Source organism: Chrysemys picta, chromosome 2 (assembly GCF_011386835.1).
Source record: "Chrysemys picta bellii isolate R12L10 chromosome 2, ASM1138683v2, whole genome shotgun sequence".
NCBI classification, from domain to species: domain Eukaryota; kingdom Metazoa; phylum Chordata; order Testudines; family Emydidae; genus Chrysemys; species Chrysemys picta.
The window spans coordinates 268668-284576 of record NC_088792.1 but is presented as its reverse complement, the minus strand read 5'-3'; the positions used below and the strand labels follow the sequence as shown (position 1 = coordinate 284576).

Genomic DNA, 15909 nt, shown 5'->3' with positions numbered 1-15909 from the left:
GCCTGACCTTAAAAACCTCTAAGGATGGAGATTTCACCACCTCCCTATGTAACCCATTCCAGGGCTTCACCACTCTCCTAGTGAAATAGATTTTCCCGAATATCCAACCTAGACCTCCCCCACTAAAACTTGAGACCATTACTCCTTGTTCTGTCATCTGCCACCACTGAAAACAGCCTAGCCCCATCCTCTTTGGAACCCCCCTTCAGGGAGTTGAAGGCTGCTATCAAATCCCCCTTCACTCTTCTCTTCTGCAGACTAAATAACCCCAGTTCCCTCAGCCTCTGCTCATAAGTCATTTGCCCCAGCCCCCTAATCATTTTCGTTGCCCTCTGCTGGGCTCTCTCCAATTTGTCCACATCCTTTCTGTAGTGGGGGGCCCCAAAACTGGACACAGTACTCCAGATGTGGCCTCACCAGTGCCGAATAGAGGGGAATAATCACTTCCCTCAATCTGCTGGCAATGCTCCTACTAATGCAGACCAATATGCAATTAGCCTTGTTGGCGACAAGGGCACATTGTTGATTCATATCCAGCTTCTCGTCCACTGTACTCCCCAGGTCCTTTTCTGGAAAACTGCCGCTTAGCAAGTCGGTCCCCAGCCTGTAGCACCGCATGGGCTTCTTCCGTCCTAAGTGCAGGACTTTGCACTTGTCCTTGTTGAATCTCATCAGATTTCTTTTGGCCCAATCCTCCAATTTGTCTAGGTCACTCTGAACCCTATCCCTACCCTCCAGCGTATCTACCTCTCCCCCCAGCATAGTGTCATCCACAAACTTGCTGAGGGTGTAAACCATCCCATCATCCAGATCATTAATGAAGATGTTGACCAAAACCAGCCTCAGAACCAACCCCCGGGACACTCTGCTTGATACTGGCTGCCAGCTAGACATCGAGCCATTGATCACTACCCGTTGAGCCAAACGATCTAGCCAGCTTTCCAGGGTGGATAAAAATCAATGATTTAAAAAAAAAAAGATTTTTTGATAAAATTATTTGAGGAAAAAACCTATCTAAAGACAGTTTTAATTAAGATCACTATAGCTCAAATATATCTCATCATAGAATAGGGATTATACATTCTAATTCTATAGTATGAGAATATATTCATGTAATGTTTAAGAAAAGTTTTGTAAATGAGTTCCAATAGTTCCTGAATTAGGGACTCAATCTTATGGGGTTCCAGGGGTTTCTGTATAGATTATTTAGGTTAATCTTACTATCTACCCAATGGGACTCAGTGCTCAGTCTAGAAGATACCATTAGAGATGCTTAGTTTTGCAGTTCTCAAACTGGATTTGTGTCCCCAGAGATCACATACTTGTTAACAGCAAAAATATTTTAAAATAAATGAATGAATGAATGAATGAATGAATGAATGAAGTGAGAAATAACAGACCTCAACCCTACTGTCCCTCTGCAAATCTGTGTACACAGCGTCAATCCCTTACCTCTCTCTAAAAGTGCAAAGTTTCAAAAAGTTCAATGAACAGAAGATTGTTGGGGGCAGAATAGATCTGGACAAGGAGAAGAAGTCTGGAGATAAATGTGAGAAGGGTGGGACAAGGCAGTAGAAACAAAAGTGAAATTGTTTGGAGCAGAAGTCTTAAGGTCTTTCTTAGTGTAGCCTTCATTGATTTGAGATCTACCATACCATTCTCTCACTAGAAAACCTATAATGGCAGCAGGCCATAAAAGAGACCCAGTTTGGGAATATTGTAATGAAGTTCCTCTACCTGTGGGTAAGGCAGGCATCTGTGCAAAATGCAAACAATGCAACAAAGAAATGCAAGGCCTGGTTGCCCGAATGAAACAACATCGTGAGAAGTGTTCCTTCTCAGGAGGAAGCTGCGTTGAAGATGATGAAAGGAACATGTCTGAGCATGCAGGATTTTCAGGTTGGTAAACTTTTTTTTCCATATTTTTCTCTTAAGGACTGCCTGTCTTCCTTCTGGACTATTCTTGAATTCTCATGTTTGAGCGAAAAAATGTAGTTGTTACTCTATGATACTATCATTTTAGATGCAGTTGTGATAAAAAGAACAAATAGCTGTAATGGGCAAATCTTCCTTTTACAATTTCACCTTTAAGATAGTACTGAGTGTCAGTGAATGCAATGAGGAATACTAAATGAGCAATATGGTAATAATTAAACAACTGCCCTGACGTATTTTGTTTAGGAGAATCCATCCTCAACATACAGGATTCTGAAGACTATCCACCTTCAAGATCATCATTTTCTATACTTTCAGAGTTATCTGCCAACAATAGTGTTTCAGGGCTGGTCCACACTAACCCCCCAGTTCAAACTAAGATACACAACTTCAGCTACGTGAATCACGTAGCTGAAGTCGAAGTACCTAAGTTCGAACTACAAGGTACTTACCGCGGGTCCACACGCGGCAGGCAGGCTCCCCCGTTGACTCCGCGTACTTCTCTCGCGGAGCAGGAGTACCGGCGTCGACAGCGAGCACTTCCGGGATCGATTTATCGCGTCTAGACAAGATGCGATAAATCGATCCCAGAAGATCGATTGCTTACCGCCGAACCCGGAGGTAAGTATAGACGTACCCTCAGTCACATCATGTATGTCACATAGCCACAGTATATCACCTGTAGCAAAAAAATCTCCATCATCCAGAAACAACCATAGATAAGTTTGTGGTAAGAACCAGCAGATTACAAAAAAAGGTAACTGATGAAAAAATTGCCTGGTTTGTTTATGCAACAAACTCTCCTTTCCATATGATTGAGAACCCACACTTCATTAACATGGTTCAGTCATTAAAACCAGGATACAGTCCACCCAACAGAGCAGATGTCACAGGCAAATTGCTGGATAAAGTGTATGAAAGAGAAATTGAGCAATGTGCGAAAGGTCTAGAGGGTGAAATTGTTAACTTGAGTCTTGATGGGTGGAGCAATGTCCACAATGATCCTGTTGTATGTGCTTGTGTGCCAACAGAAGAAGGGAATGTCTTCCTTTCAGAAGCAATTGATACATCAGGAAACGCACACACAGCAGAATACTTACAAGTAGCAGCAGTAAAAGCTGTAACAAACTGTGAAAAAAAAAATCTAAATGTCTAGTACGCAGGTTGGTCACAGACAATGCGGCAAATGTATCCAAGATGAGAAGAAATTTAGAAGAGAGAGTGAAGAGAGTCCCAAGCTAATAACATACGGTTGCAGTGCTCATTTGATGCACCTCCTAGCCGAAGATTTCAGTGTTCCAGAAATAAAGGCTAATGTTGAAATTGCAAAATATTTCCGTAACAACCACTTTGCAGCAGCTGCTCTGAAAAAAGTGGGAGGAACCAAGCTAACTCTCCCACAAGACATGTGATAAAACTCAGTAGTGGACTGTTTTGAGCACTATATCAAGAACTGGCCTAATCAGATGACAGTTTGTGAACAAAAAATCAAGAACAAATAGATGGCACTGTCACAGCCAAAGTTCTCAATATTGGGCTAAGAGAAACGTTGAACAGATGCTGAGTACCCTGAAGCCTATTTCTGTAGCCTTGAACAAAATGCAGGGAAATAGCTGTTTTATTGCTGACGCTGTTGAAATTTGGAAGGAACTGAGTGAGATTTTAAAAAAGATAAATATGCAACGACAGAGTTAAATTACAAGCATTAAAAAAAAACAAATGGGACAAGCACTATTTCCAGCAAATATTCTCAATACTCGGTACCAGAGTCAAACCTTAACTGTTGAAGAAGAGGATTTGGCTACGACATGGAAATCCAGCAATCACCCCTCAATAATGCCAACTATAATAAACTTCAGAGCTAGGGTGAACCATTCAAGAAATATATGTTTACTGATGATGTTTTAAAGAAAGTCACACCAGTGAACTGGTGGAAGTAACTTAAGCACTTGGATTCATAGACTGTTGAAGTGATAATCTCACTTTTAACAGCAGTAGCTTCTTCTGCCAGTGTAGAAAGAATATTTTCTTCCTTTGGACTAATTCATTCCAAACTGAGAAATCGTTTGGAACATGAAAAAGCAGGAAAGCTTGTTTTTCTTTTCCAGATTGTGAACAAACAGGAAAATGAAGGTGAAGACAACTGAGTTAGCTGCAGAAGCCAATATTTTAAGTTTCTCATGTTGACCTGGCTGACATAGTCGATTTTTTTTTTTTTAAATTATATATATATATATATATATATATATATATATATATATATATTTTTCCCATTTAAACTATTTTAAACAATTTTAACAAAAACAAACCTGATTTTAAAAAACTTGAATGTTTAACTAAATTCAAATGCTTGTTTTGTTAAAATATTATATGTTTGCTGTTGAAGAAAAAAAAATCCAGAATACATAACATTGTTGTTTTAGTTAAATAAAACAATTTAAATGTCTGTCTGGTGATGTTCTCCTTCTAATACAGCATGGCAAGAAAATTCTCCAAATATTAACGATTAACCTGTTGAATTGGAGATATTTATGAAGTCATTGGGAGGTGAACTATCTGCTTCAATTACCTTTGGTAAATGAAATAACCAAACAATCATTAATTTTCTGATATAGCTGTAAAACTAATCTGAAAAGTTTTCAAAATAAATCACTTAAAAATGTATAGTGTGTACCTTCTAAAAATGAAACCTACATCTTTGAGTTGTGAAGAATATGTATTAAAGTTATAACAACCAACAAGAATGCACGTTTATGTAGAAATCCATGATTAAATCAAGTCTTCCTGACTAATGATTTAAATCAAATCCACCCTGCAGCTTTCTATCCACCTTATAGTCCATTCATCCAATCCATACTTTTTTTAACTTCCTGGCAAGAAAACTGTGGGAGACGGTACCAAAAGCTTTGCTAAAAAATCAAGACATATCACATCCACCGCTTTCCCCATAACCACAGAGCCAGTTATCTCATCATAGAAGGCAATCAAGTTGATCAGGCATGACTTGCCCTTGGTGAATCCATGTTGACTGTTCCTGATCACCTTCCTCTCCTCCAAGTGCTTCAAAATGGATTCCTTGAGGACCTGCTCCATGAGATGATGGAAGCACGTCTTTGGTGGTAAGCTAAATTTCCTCTAAGCTGCGCGGCTCGACAGCAGCCTATCAATGGTCCCAGCCTGGCCCGGAGGTGCTGCGGTGGGGAGAGGTACCTCCCCCCAGCCCTCTCTCCCCCCAGCAGCACCTGGGCTGCGGGAAGTTCTCTCTCCCTGCCGCAGCCCCGAGGAGAGGGCTTGCACCTGCATTCCCCAGTGTAGCCCCCTGCCCAGTAACTCCAGATGGCTGGCAGGTGAACAAATGGTGGCTCTGCATCCCTAGAATCACACCAAGAGCAGGCCCCATGGAATAGATGCCCACTGCAGTCCACACCTACCTGCTGCTTCCCTGTCAGACCATATCTGCCAATGATCTTCCTCATCTCCTCCTTCTCCTTGATCTCTGGGTAACACTTCATCATGTACTCCAGGGGTGACAGGTCCAAGTCCAGTTGCTCTTGCAAGTGCTAGACAAAGAGAAGACCAATTTCAGGCCAGCACAAGCAGATATCCCAGCCACCTGCTGGGAGTGAGTTCATAGCCAGCAAGCCTCTCCCAGCCCCCACAACCTCTTCACCTCTGTGGGTACAAGCTGGAGAGCAGGAGGCAGCATTTCAGATACACCTCCATCCCCAGATCACAGCAACCCAAACCTGCCAACACCTCAGTGTGGTAAGAGGCTCACAAGACATAAGGAAGCGGCCTCCATATCAAACAGAGTTCTGTAAAGAACAACATGCTTTGTCCTGTACCAGGCACAGAGTTGCAGTCTCCGTTCCAAGGGGTCAGAGACAAAACAGACAGGCCCAGAGCAGCACAATCACACTTTCCAAGGGAAGCAAGGGTTGCCACCATGGCCTGCTCAATAGCCACACCCAGCAGGAGGAGACATGAGCTAGAAGGAAGTCCAGAGCCCTTTCACTGAGCAGCAGCTCTTCCCCATTAGTCACAGCACAGCGCAGGGCTTGGAATGAGGCACCTCTTCACCTGGAGGCTCAGCCTGTGACCCAGCAAGCAGGAGCTAGAGACTCTTAGGCCAGGCTTGGGGGAGGGGTCTGGGGAGAAGAATGGAGAGATGAGACCCCTCTGTTCCCGGGTAGCCACCCCAGCAGCCTGTGACATTCCTCACTGCCCCTGCAGGGATTACCTGGTGGTATCTGCCGATTTTCACATGTGAGTGTTTGCGAATCATCCCATCTGTGGGCAGCAGCTGGAAGGAAGACAAAGGCATTTCACAAGGGAATGGCAGCCCAGCCACCCCCCCACAATGGCCCACTTTATCCTGCTCCAGCCAATGGGAGACAGCTGAGATTGCTGGCTTTAAAAGTGTGGCAGCACCGTGGCCTTATCACTTATTCCCTCCCGCAACCCTATTTTACAGGGGGGGAGATGGGGGGGCATGTGCTTCTTGGGGTCAGTGAATGGGTCATGCGTTGTAATAATTGGGCCTACAAATTTATTCTAATTGTAAGCTCAACTCTGGGAAAATGGATAAAAATTTATACAGTGTCACAATAACCTACAACAGTAAGTGTTGATGGGACGAAAGACTGAATTAGTCCAAACAAAAGGTCTCCTGATATAACTCAAGGACTGTATTAAGATCAAGCTTTGTAAACAAGAGAAGGGTGGAACTGAAGAAATCAGTGAAGCAAAATTGGTGTGTCAGAAATTAAGGATGGATCTAGACTGTTCTCAGTGCTACCAGACGACAGAACAAGGAGGTTTAGGTTGGATATTAGGAAACACTTTTTCACTAGGAGGGTGATGAAGCACTGGATTGGGTTACCTAGGGAGGTGGTGGATTCTCCTTCCTTAGAGGTTTTTAAAGTCAGGCTTGACAAAGCCCTGACTGGGATGATTTAGTTGGGAATTGGTCCTGCTTTGAGCAGGGGGTTGGACTAGATGACCTCCTGAGGTCCCTTCCAACCCTGATATTCCATGAACTTCTCTCCTTTTGGGGGAAAGTTATTACTAGCTTTAATACCATCTACAAGACTATCAAACAAGGGTTTTCTAAAATCTCTCTCCAGCTAAAAGGAAAGGAAACAAGAAATGTTAAAATTGAAGCCTTATTTAATACTTTATATTTCAAATGCCTTAACTGTTTTCCTTCCTTTCTGTATCTTTAATAGAAAGGTTAAAAAAAATTAACAATGATTGCTATGGTACTAAGCAGGCTGAAATTCTATGTATACGACCCCCCCAACCTTGTTTGAAACGGTTTAATGTTGCTAACATGACCCAGTCAGTGTTCATCTTTGACTCTTTGGACCCATGTATTCCACCTACAGTAATACAACAGAGGCTCTGTACAAGGAAGTGTTTTGGGCACTGTCCATCCCCGCAGGTGACACCAGGGCTGTGGGGGTGGGGAAGAGAAGAGGAGACAGCCATGTAGGAAGCATACCTCTCCTGTGAGCAGTTTCAGCAGCGTTGACTTCCCAGCACCATTGGGTCCCACAAGTGCCACACGTGTGTCCAGGTCAATCCCGAACTCCAGGTTATTATAGATCCAGGGCTGCAATCCACAGGGGAGACCGTGAGAGGGGCACCCCCCCCAAAGCACCTGGGAAGCTGTGATGAGCAGGCCCAGCTGGGGCACTTCTGATAAGCCACAGCTGCAAGAGCTGAGCCCCTCCCCATGCTACGGCCTGATGGGGAAGCTGGGTCAGTGGCCCCAGGACCCAAACAAGGGGAGGGGGGAACCTTCATGCAACCCAGGCAAGCACTGCACCGAGTGTGCTTGGGGACAGAGAATACTCACCCCATCCTTCATGTACTTGAAGCTGACATTCTGCACCATGATGACAGGAGGGGGGATTTTCCCACATGGTGGGAAATAAAACGACAGAGTCTGGGAACAAAACACACCCCCATGTTAAGTTCCTGCCCCACCCAGGGTGCCAGGGGAGCCTTGCAGTTCCAATATGACTTGGCTTCCAAGTATGGAGGAGCAACTGCCTGCATCCCTGGAGCCCAGAGAGCAGTCCATGGCTTTACAAGTTGCTCCTAGCAGCCATCAGGTCAAGCAGGTCTGTAACTCACTAGCAGGAGGTTTGCTGTGACATTCTGCCCATTGCTGGCATCTGCCTACCCATTCTGCTTCCTTTGCAGGGTAGGTGTGTTCATGTCTCCACCCCACTTTAATCCTTCAGCTGAAGGGAGGGGCTGTTCCCCCACCCTCCCAGCCATTCAGCATTCCTTGCTTTGCTTTGGATCTCTTGGGAGGGTTGGACAAGCCTCCACCCCCATGCTGGGACAAGAAGCCTCTGTTTAGTAGCCCCCCGTGCATTCTCCTTTGGCCAGTCTTCTGTTAGAGCTGGAGCCCCATTTACTGCCCCCTGTCCCTCCCACTCCTGCTTCCAGCTCTGATGATTATTCCCAGTTGCAGCTCATTTTACTTCTCCAGCCATATTTATAGTTCTCGTCTCCCACAGACAGCCCCGCTTCTCCATCCTACCTTATCATTCACCACCCTCTCTGTTAGCCCGGAAGCCATCATTTTCTGAAGGGTCTTCTCCTTGCTTTGGGCCTGCCTGGCCAGCTTGGCACTGCCATGACCGAATCGTGCAATGTAGTTCTGTAATGAGACAAGGGATTACCTTGCGGCAGCTGCTACAGTGGGGTGCATGTGGGGAAAGACTGAGAACTGCAGTCCAGTTAAATAGATACCTTCATGTGGGCAATCTGATCCTGCTCCCAATGGAAACGCTTCATCTGATTTTCTTCTAGCTCCAGACGGGTCTTCACGTACTGATCATAATTCCCCTGGAGGGAGAGACCACAGCCCATGAGACAGCTCCCAAAGGCCACACCCTCCCTGCACATAGCTGAAGCAAGCTGCCCAGGCCTCTTGCAAGCAGGTGCTCTCTAGACTGCACATTCCTGCCCTGGAGCCAGGGTTGGGTCTGGGATGGAGTCGGTGGCCTAAACAGGGGTCTCCTCCTCCTCCCCCCATCCCAGGAGCTTGTCACGCCCTGGCCCCATTCACTCACCGTGTAATACTTCAGTTTGCGGTTGTGCATGTGGATGATGTTGGTGCAGATGCCATTCAGGAAGTCCTGGGAGTGGGAGATCAGCACAAGGATCCGTTTGAACCTGCAGCACCACACAGAACTATTAGAGGTCCGACTGGGATGAGATTCCTAGGCTGGCAGCCCTGCCAGGGACCAGGAGGGATTCATGTGCACTAAGAACCACTCTGGATTCCCTCCCACTACAGAGAACCAGGTGCTGCAAGAGCTTTAGGGAAAGCTGCTGGGCCCAGTCCCAAGAAAGAGGATGATCCCTCACCCACCACAACTGGGGCCTCTTTCCTGTCCATTCTGCCCGACACACACTTTTTGGAGGGCCTAGTCTGCTCCATGGGAAATACTAATTCAGTAATGCCTCCCAGCGAGAGTCCTTTTGGGCATGGACTCTCCTACTGTCCATTCAGCACCCAGCACAATTGGACCTCAGTGCCACCATAATGCAAACAGACACGTCCACAGGTGGCACCTACAGAACAGCTGCTGGGAGCAACTGCTCCAGGGAGCGAGCTGCACTGGGATGCCCCAGCAGGGTGCACAGGCACCAGAGCACAGCAATAGCTGCCTCCAGCCACCCTTACGTTTTCAGCTCCTCTTCCAGCCACACACAGGCATCCAGGTCCAGGTGGTTTGTGGGCTCGTCCAGCAGCAGCATGAATGGCCGAATGAAGAGAGCTCTGCAGAGGCCAGGAGAGAGGTAGTGAATAGAACATAAGAACGGCCGTACCGGGTCAGACCAAAGGTCCATCCAGCCCAGTATCCTGTCTACTGACAGTGGCCAATGCCAGGTGCCCCAGAGGGAGTGAACTTAACAGGTAATGATCAAGTGATCTTTCTCCTGACGTCCATCTCCACCCTCTGACAAACAGAGGCTAGAAACACCATTCCTTACCCATCCTGGCTAATAGCCATTAATGGACTTAACCTCCATGAATTTATCTAGTTCTCTTTTAAACCCTGTTATAGTCCTAGCCTTCACAACGTCCTCAGGCAAAGAGTTCCACAGGTTGACTGTGCGCTGTGTGAAGAACTTCTTTTTATTTGTTTTAAACCTGCTGCCCATTAATTTTATTTGGTGGCCCTTAGTTCTTATATTATAGGAACAAGTAAATAACATTTCCTTATTCACTTTCTCCACTCCACTCATTCTTTTATATACCTCTATCATATCCCTCCTTAGTCTCCTCTTTTCCAAGCTGAAAAGTCCTAGCCTCTTTAATCTCTCCTCACATGGGACCCGTTCCAAACCCTTAATCATTTTAGTTGCCCTTCTCTGACCCTTTTCTAATGCCAGCATACCTTTTTTGAGATGAGGAGACCACATCTGTATGCAGAATTCAAGATGTGGGCGTACCATGGATTTATAGAAGGACAATAAGATATTCTCCGTCTTATTCTCTATCCCTTTTTGAATGATTCCTAACATCCTGTTTGCTTTTTTGACTGCCACTGCACACTGCGTGGACGTCTTCAGAGAACTATCTATGATGACTCCAAGATCCTGATTAGCTGTAGCTAAATTAGCCCCCCCAATCACACTGTATGTATAGTTGGGCTTATTTTTTCCAACGCTCATTACTTTACATTTATCCACATTAAATTTCATTTGCCATTTTGTTGCCCAATCACTTAGTTTTGCGAGATCTTTCTGAAGATCTTCACAGTCTGCTTTGGTCTTAACTATCTTGAGCGGTTTAGTAACGTCTGCAAACTTTGCCACCTCACTGTTTACCCCTTTCTCCAGATCATTTATGAGTAAGTTGAATAGGATTGGTCCTAGGACTGACCCTTGGGGAACACCACTAGTTACCCCTCTCCATTCTGAAAATTTACCATTTATTCCTACCCTTTGTTCCCTGTCTTTTAACCAGTTCTCAATCCATGAAAGGATCTTCCCTCTTATCCCATGACAACTTAATGTATGTAAGAGCCTTTGGTGAGGGACGTTGTCAAAGGCTTTCTGGAAAGCTAAGTACACTATGTCCACTGGATCCCCCTTGTCCACATGTTTGTTGACCACTACAAAGAACTCTAATAGATTAGTAAGAAATGATTTCCCTTTACAGAAACCATGTTGACTTTTGCCCAACAATTTATGTTCTTCTGTGTCTCTGACAATTTTATTCTTTACTATTTTGCCCGGTACTGATGTTAAACTTACCAGTCTGTAATTGCCGGGATCACCCCTAGAGCCCTTTTTAAATACTGGCGTAACATCAGCTATCTTCCAGTCACTGGGTACAGAAGCCGATTTAAAGGACAGGTTACAAACCATAGTTAATAGTTCTGCAATTTCACATTTGAGATCTTTCAGAACTCTTGGGTGAATGCCATCTGGTCCCGGTGACTTGTTACTGTTAAGTTTATCAGTTAATTCCAAAACCTCCTCTAGTGACAGATTTGTCACCTACAAAGGACAGCTCAGATTTGGGAATCTCCCTAACATCCTCAGCCGTGAACACTGAAGCAAAGAATTCATTTAGTTTCTCCACAATTACTTTATCGTCTTTAAGTGCTCCTTTTGTATCTGGATCGTCCAGGGACCCCACTGCTTATTTAGCAGGCTTCCTGCTAAATCGAGAGTTGCCTCTCCCCTTGTGGGTTCCTGTACCAGCTGCTCCATGAAGCAGTCATTTAAAGTATTGAGAAATTTTGTCTCTGCATTTCATCCTGAGGTGACACGTACCCAGTCAATATGGGGATAATTGAAACATGGAGCATCATAAAACTATAGGGTTAAAAGGGACCGCAAAGGTCATCAGTCTAACCCTTACCAAGATGCACCATTTGTGGTGTCTAAGCCATGCAAGACAGAGGCTACCCAGCCTCTTTTTGAAAACCCCCATTGAAGGAGATTCCATGACTTCCCTAAATTTGTTCCATTGTTCTACTGTTTTTACAGTTAGGATTTTTTTTCCTGAGATTTAATTTAAATCTGCTACCATGTAGTTTGAACCCATTGCCTTTTGTCCTGCCCTCTGTGGCAAGAGAACAATTTTTCTGCATCTTTTTTTATAGAGGTCTTCAAATACTTTCCCCAAGCCCAGCTTGGAGGGTGGATGTCCAGAAAGCAACTCCTACCACCTCCCCAGAGATCTGTTCCAGGTTGCTACAGTGGAGGCACAGAGAAGAGGGGAGTCCCCAGGGAGGGAACACTTAGTTTAGCACTAACCTGGCAAGAGCCACCCTCATTCGCCAGCCACCACTAAAATCTTTCAGCTTCTTCCTCTGCATGGCTGGAGTGAACCCCAAACCGTACAAGATCCGTGAGGCCCGCACCTCTGCCTTATCAGCGTCTAGCTCCTCCAGACGCTCATACAGCTCCATCAGCTTCTCACACTCCGCTGCAAGAGAAGACTTTGCCAGTCAGCACCCACGCCAGCACCCCACCAGTGTCCCACTCTCCCCTTATGTCCCTCATCACTGCTGCCTGCAGCTGCTAGGGGCTACCTCTCTGCCCCTTGGTTCACAAACCGCCTCCCAAGGCAGGGACCCCATAGCAAGCTCCAGGGAAGCAAGCTCCACTCTGGTTTGAGTGGAAGGAGCTGTTGTGTTGCTGGAGAAGGAGCAGTGGTCCCCAGAAGTCTCCAGCTAGAGCTTAGGAGCAGAATCAGGCTTCATGCCCTGTGAAAGCTTTGGTAAAGAGCCTGAGTAAGAGCTCCCTTCCCCCAGGGGGATTCCCTGCCTACATGAACCCCCCCCCCGAGCATTACCATCCTCGTGAGCCAGACGCTCAGCTTCCCGCTCCAGCATGGCCCTCTCCGTATCCACCTCCATCACACACTGTAGTGGCGTCTTCTCACTAGGAGGCATCTCCCGGGTCAGGTGATAGATGTCAATGTGCTCTGGGATTGGCACTTCCCGCTTCCCGATAGCAGACAGGAGCATGGACTTTCCTATGTGCAGGCAGGTAGGCAGACAAACACCTTCCTGTTATTGTCTCGCATTGGAAGTGAGTGCATCAAGGAGCACCTAGGAGCCTTATTCATAAATCAGGAACCTACTGTGCTAGGTACCGTACAAACAGAACAAAAAGACAGTCCCTGCCCTGAGGGGCTCATAGTCTAAGTGTAAGGCAAGAAACAACAGATAGGTACAGACAGGGGAGTACAAGGAAACAATGAGACAATATTGGTCAGCATGATAGGCAGCGGTCTCTGCACACTAGCAGACTAACCATCAAGTTTTATGTAGGATCATCGGAAAGGAGAGTTTTAAGGATAGTCTGGAAAGTAGATAAGGAGGCACCTCTGCAGATATTTATGGGGAGCACCTCCCAAGTATGTGGGACAGCCTGGGAGAAAGTACAAAGGTGTTAGAAAATGTAACAAGTGGACATTGGAAGCTGGCATCGACTGATCAGAGGCAAGCATCAAACAGAGAAATGATAACTAGAGCTGGGACTAACTATGACGAGGCCTGAAAGTGAAGACAAGCAGTTTGAGATGATCGAGAAGGGGGCGCAGTGGAGGGATTCAAGGAGAGGGCTGATGTGGTCAAAGTGACAGGCTAGGAAAACTATCTTTGCAGCAGTATCCTGAATGGGTATTAGTAGGGCAACACTAGGGTGACCAGATCACCAAAGACAAATATCGGGACGCGGGGGGGGGGGGGGGGGGCGACGTGGGGGGGGGCGTGGCGGGGGGCGTGGCCAAAAAAAAAAAAAAAAAAACTTCCTCCGCAAGTGCTGGAGGGAGGCCCGGGAGACTCAGGGGAAGCGCGGGGCCGGGGTGAGTAACAGTCCGGCCTGGCCCCGAGCAGGCAGGACTCAGTCGGGCGGTAGGGAGAGGAGGGGGGCGGCCCGCGGGGCCAGGAGGCGGCTGTTCTCCCCCCCGGGCAGCGGGACTCGGGAGCAGCCGCTGCTGCAGCTCCCACTGCCGCGGGGGAGGAAGCGGCCATGGCGCTTGGCGCCCGCGGCTCTGGCGCCCCCGAACCCCCCGAGCCGGGGCCTGCTGCGGGGACCCAGCAGCGCGCACGCTGCGCCCAGCCCCTGGCCAGCATCTGGGCTGCTGCCCAGCTGGTGCTATCGCGCGGCGGCCCTGGAGTGGGGGCAGCAGGCCCCAGCCCCCCCGTCCCGCAGGGGAACGAACGGGGCTGGGCGGCCGATGCCTCCACCCCGGGGCCACCGCGCGATAGCACCAGCTGGGCAGCCCAGACGTGCCTAGCCAGGGGCTGGGCCCAGCGTACGCGCTGCTGCAGGCCCCGGCTCGGGGGGTTCGGGGGCGCCAGAGCCGCCGAGCGCCATGGCCGCTTCCTCCCCCGTCGCCTGGCCCCGCGGGTCGCCCCCCTCCTCTCCCACCACCCAACTGAGTCCTGCCTGCACTGGGCCAGGCCGGACTGTTACTCACCCCGGCCCCGCGCTTCCCCTGCGTCTCCCGGGCCTCCCTCCAGCGCTTGTGGAGGGAGGGGGAATGGTGAGCCCGGGGAAGAGGCGGGGATTCGGGGAGGGAGCCAATCGGGGGAGGAGGGGGCGGAGTCGGGGCGGGGCGCGAGCACTTCCGGGCTCGAGGCTCGGGGCATTTCCTTGTTTGTCCGGTTGTCCCGACCGCACGTCGGTCGGGACGCGGGACAAACAAGGAAATATCGGGACGGTCCCGATAAAATCGGGACGTCTGGTCACCCTAGGCAACACTGCATTTGTCAAGAACAGAGAGATGGGTGTTGCAGTAATCACGAAGCGAGATGCTGAGAGCTTGGAAGAGAATTTTAGCTGTGTGGATGGATAGGAAAGACCGTATCTTAGATATTATGTAGAAAGAATCAAACAGATTTAGATACATCCTGGACATGAAGACCTAGAGAGAGAGGTCCGACTCGAATGTGACTCCCAGGTTATGGGCATTAGTGACAGGCAAGGGGGTAGTGTTGTCCATAGTGATCAGAAAAGAAAATAGCAGGAAGGGTGATTAGGAGGTCTTTTACCCATGTTAAGCTCGAGCTGATAGCTAGACATAAGAGACAAATTGAGGTTTTAAGCTTGGACAGGAGACAGGTCTGGACTAGAGAGGTGAATCATCCACATAGAGATAGTAGCTGAATTTGTGTTTGCATACGAGATTACCCAGAAATAAGGTGGAGAGAGAAAAGAGGAGGGATCAAGGACAGAGCCCCGTGGAAACCACACAGAACCGTTGGAAGGCAGAGGAGGAGGATCCTCAATTAGAGAAGTAGGCATAGAACCAGGAGAGGACAGAGTCAAAGAAGCCAAGAGAGGGCAGGATTTCAAGAAGGGAATCATGGTCACCATGACCTCCCTGCACTGTGACACGGATGCTGCTAAATACACAACGGAAAGCTGCAATGCAAATCCATCTAGCTTCCTTCCCCATTTTACTCCCCCATGGATCTCCCTGGCATGAGGGCAGGTGCCCCAGGTGTATTTGCTGCACTGCCCCAGCTGAGTCTCACTCTGTTTTTTCCTGCTCAGGGGGCTCCTCTCTCCGGCATCACTGAAGTTTTGCATCCTGCAGCTAACCACCCAGAGCATCATTTCCCCAAACCAGCACTGAGAAGCTCCCACCCCACATGCACACAGCACCCCCCAATCTCACCTATCCCATTGAGCCCGATAAGCCCATAGCGACGCCCTGAGTTCAGCTCGAGTTTGGTGTCACTCAGCAGCTCCTGTCCGTGGAAGGTCAGCGACAGGTTAATGATGTGCACGTCAGTGCTGTTGGGGTGGGAGGCCAGCACCCCAGTGACAGCACGAGCAGCTGCTTTCTTCAGCTCGAAGTCCTCCAGCTCCTTCGTCAAAGCATCTATCTCTGCGTGCGGAGACAGGCCAAAAGACAAGGACTAACCCAGGGTCCCCATAGCAGCCCTCACTCCGCCCCCAGCACCCAAAATG

General features: G+C 47.9%; 1 protein-coding gene across 2 annotated transcripts in view; it reads right to left on the bottom strand.

The window, feature by feature from the left end:
- ABCF2 (ATP binding cassette subfamily F member 2) overlaps window positions 1-15909 on the bottom strand; it is a 32421-nt gene that overhangs the window by 13803 nt on the left and 2709 nt on the right. Inside the window, exons 3-13 of one of the 2 annotated variants that reach the window (XM_005289725.4) lie at window positions 15614-15826; window positions 12776-12958; window positions 12235-12406; window positions 9644-9739; window positions 9027-9129; window positions 8704-8799; window positions 8492-8611; window positions 7796-7885; window positions 7439-7549; window positions 6176-6238; window positions 5367-5495 (exon numbers count right to left, since the gene is read on the bottom strand). In XM_005289725.4, coding sequence (XP_005289782.2) covers window positions 5367-5495; window positions 6176-6238; window positions 7439-7549; window positions 7796-7885; window positions 8492-8611; window positions 8704-8799; window positions 9027-9129; window positions 9644-9739; window positions 12235-12406; window positions 12776-12958; window positions 15614-15826 — 1376 coding nt within the window. The remainder of the gene's footprint in view (window positions 1-5366; window positions 5496-6175; window positions 6239-7438; window positions 7550-7795; window positions 7886-8491; window positions 8612-8703; window positions 8800-9026; window positions 9130-9643; window positions 9740-12234; window positions 12407-12775; window positions 12959-15613; window positions 15827-15909) is intronic. The other variant, XM_065582506.1, reaches the window with a different exon arrangement.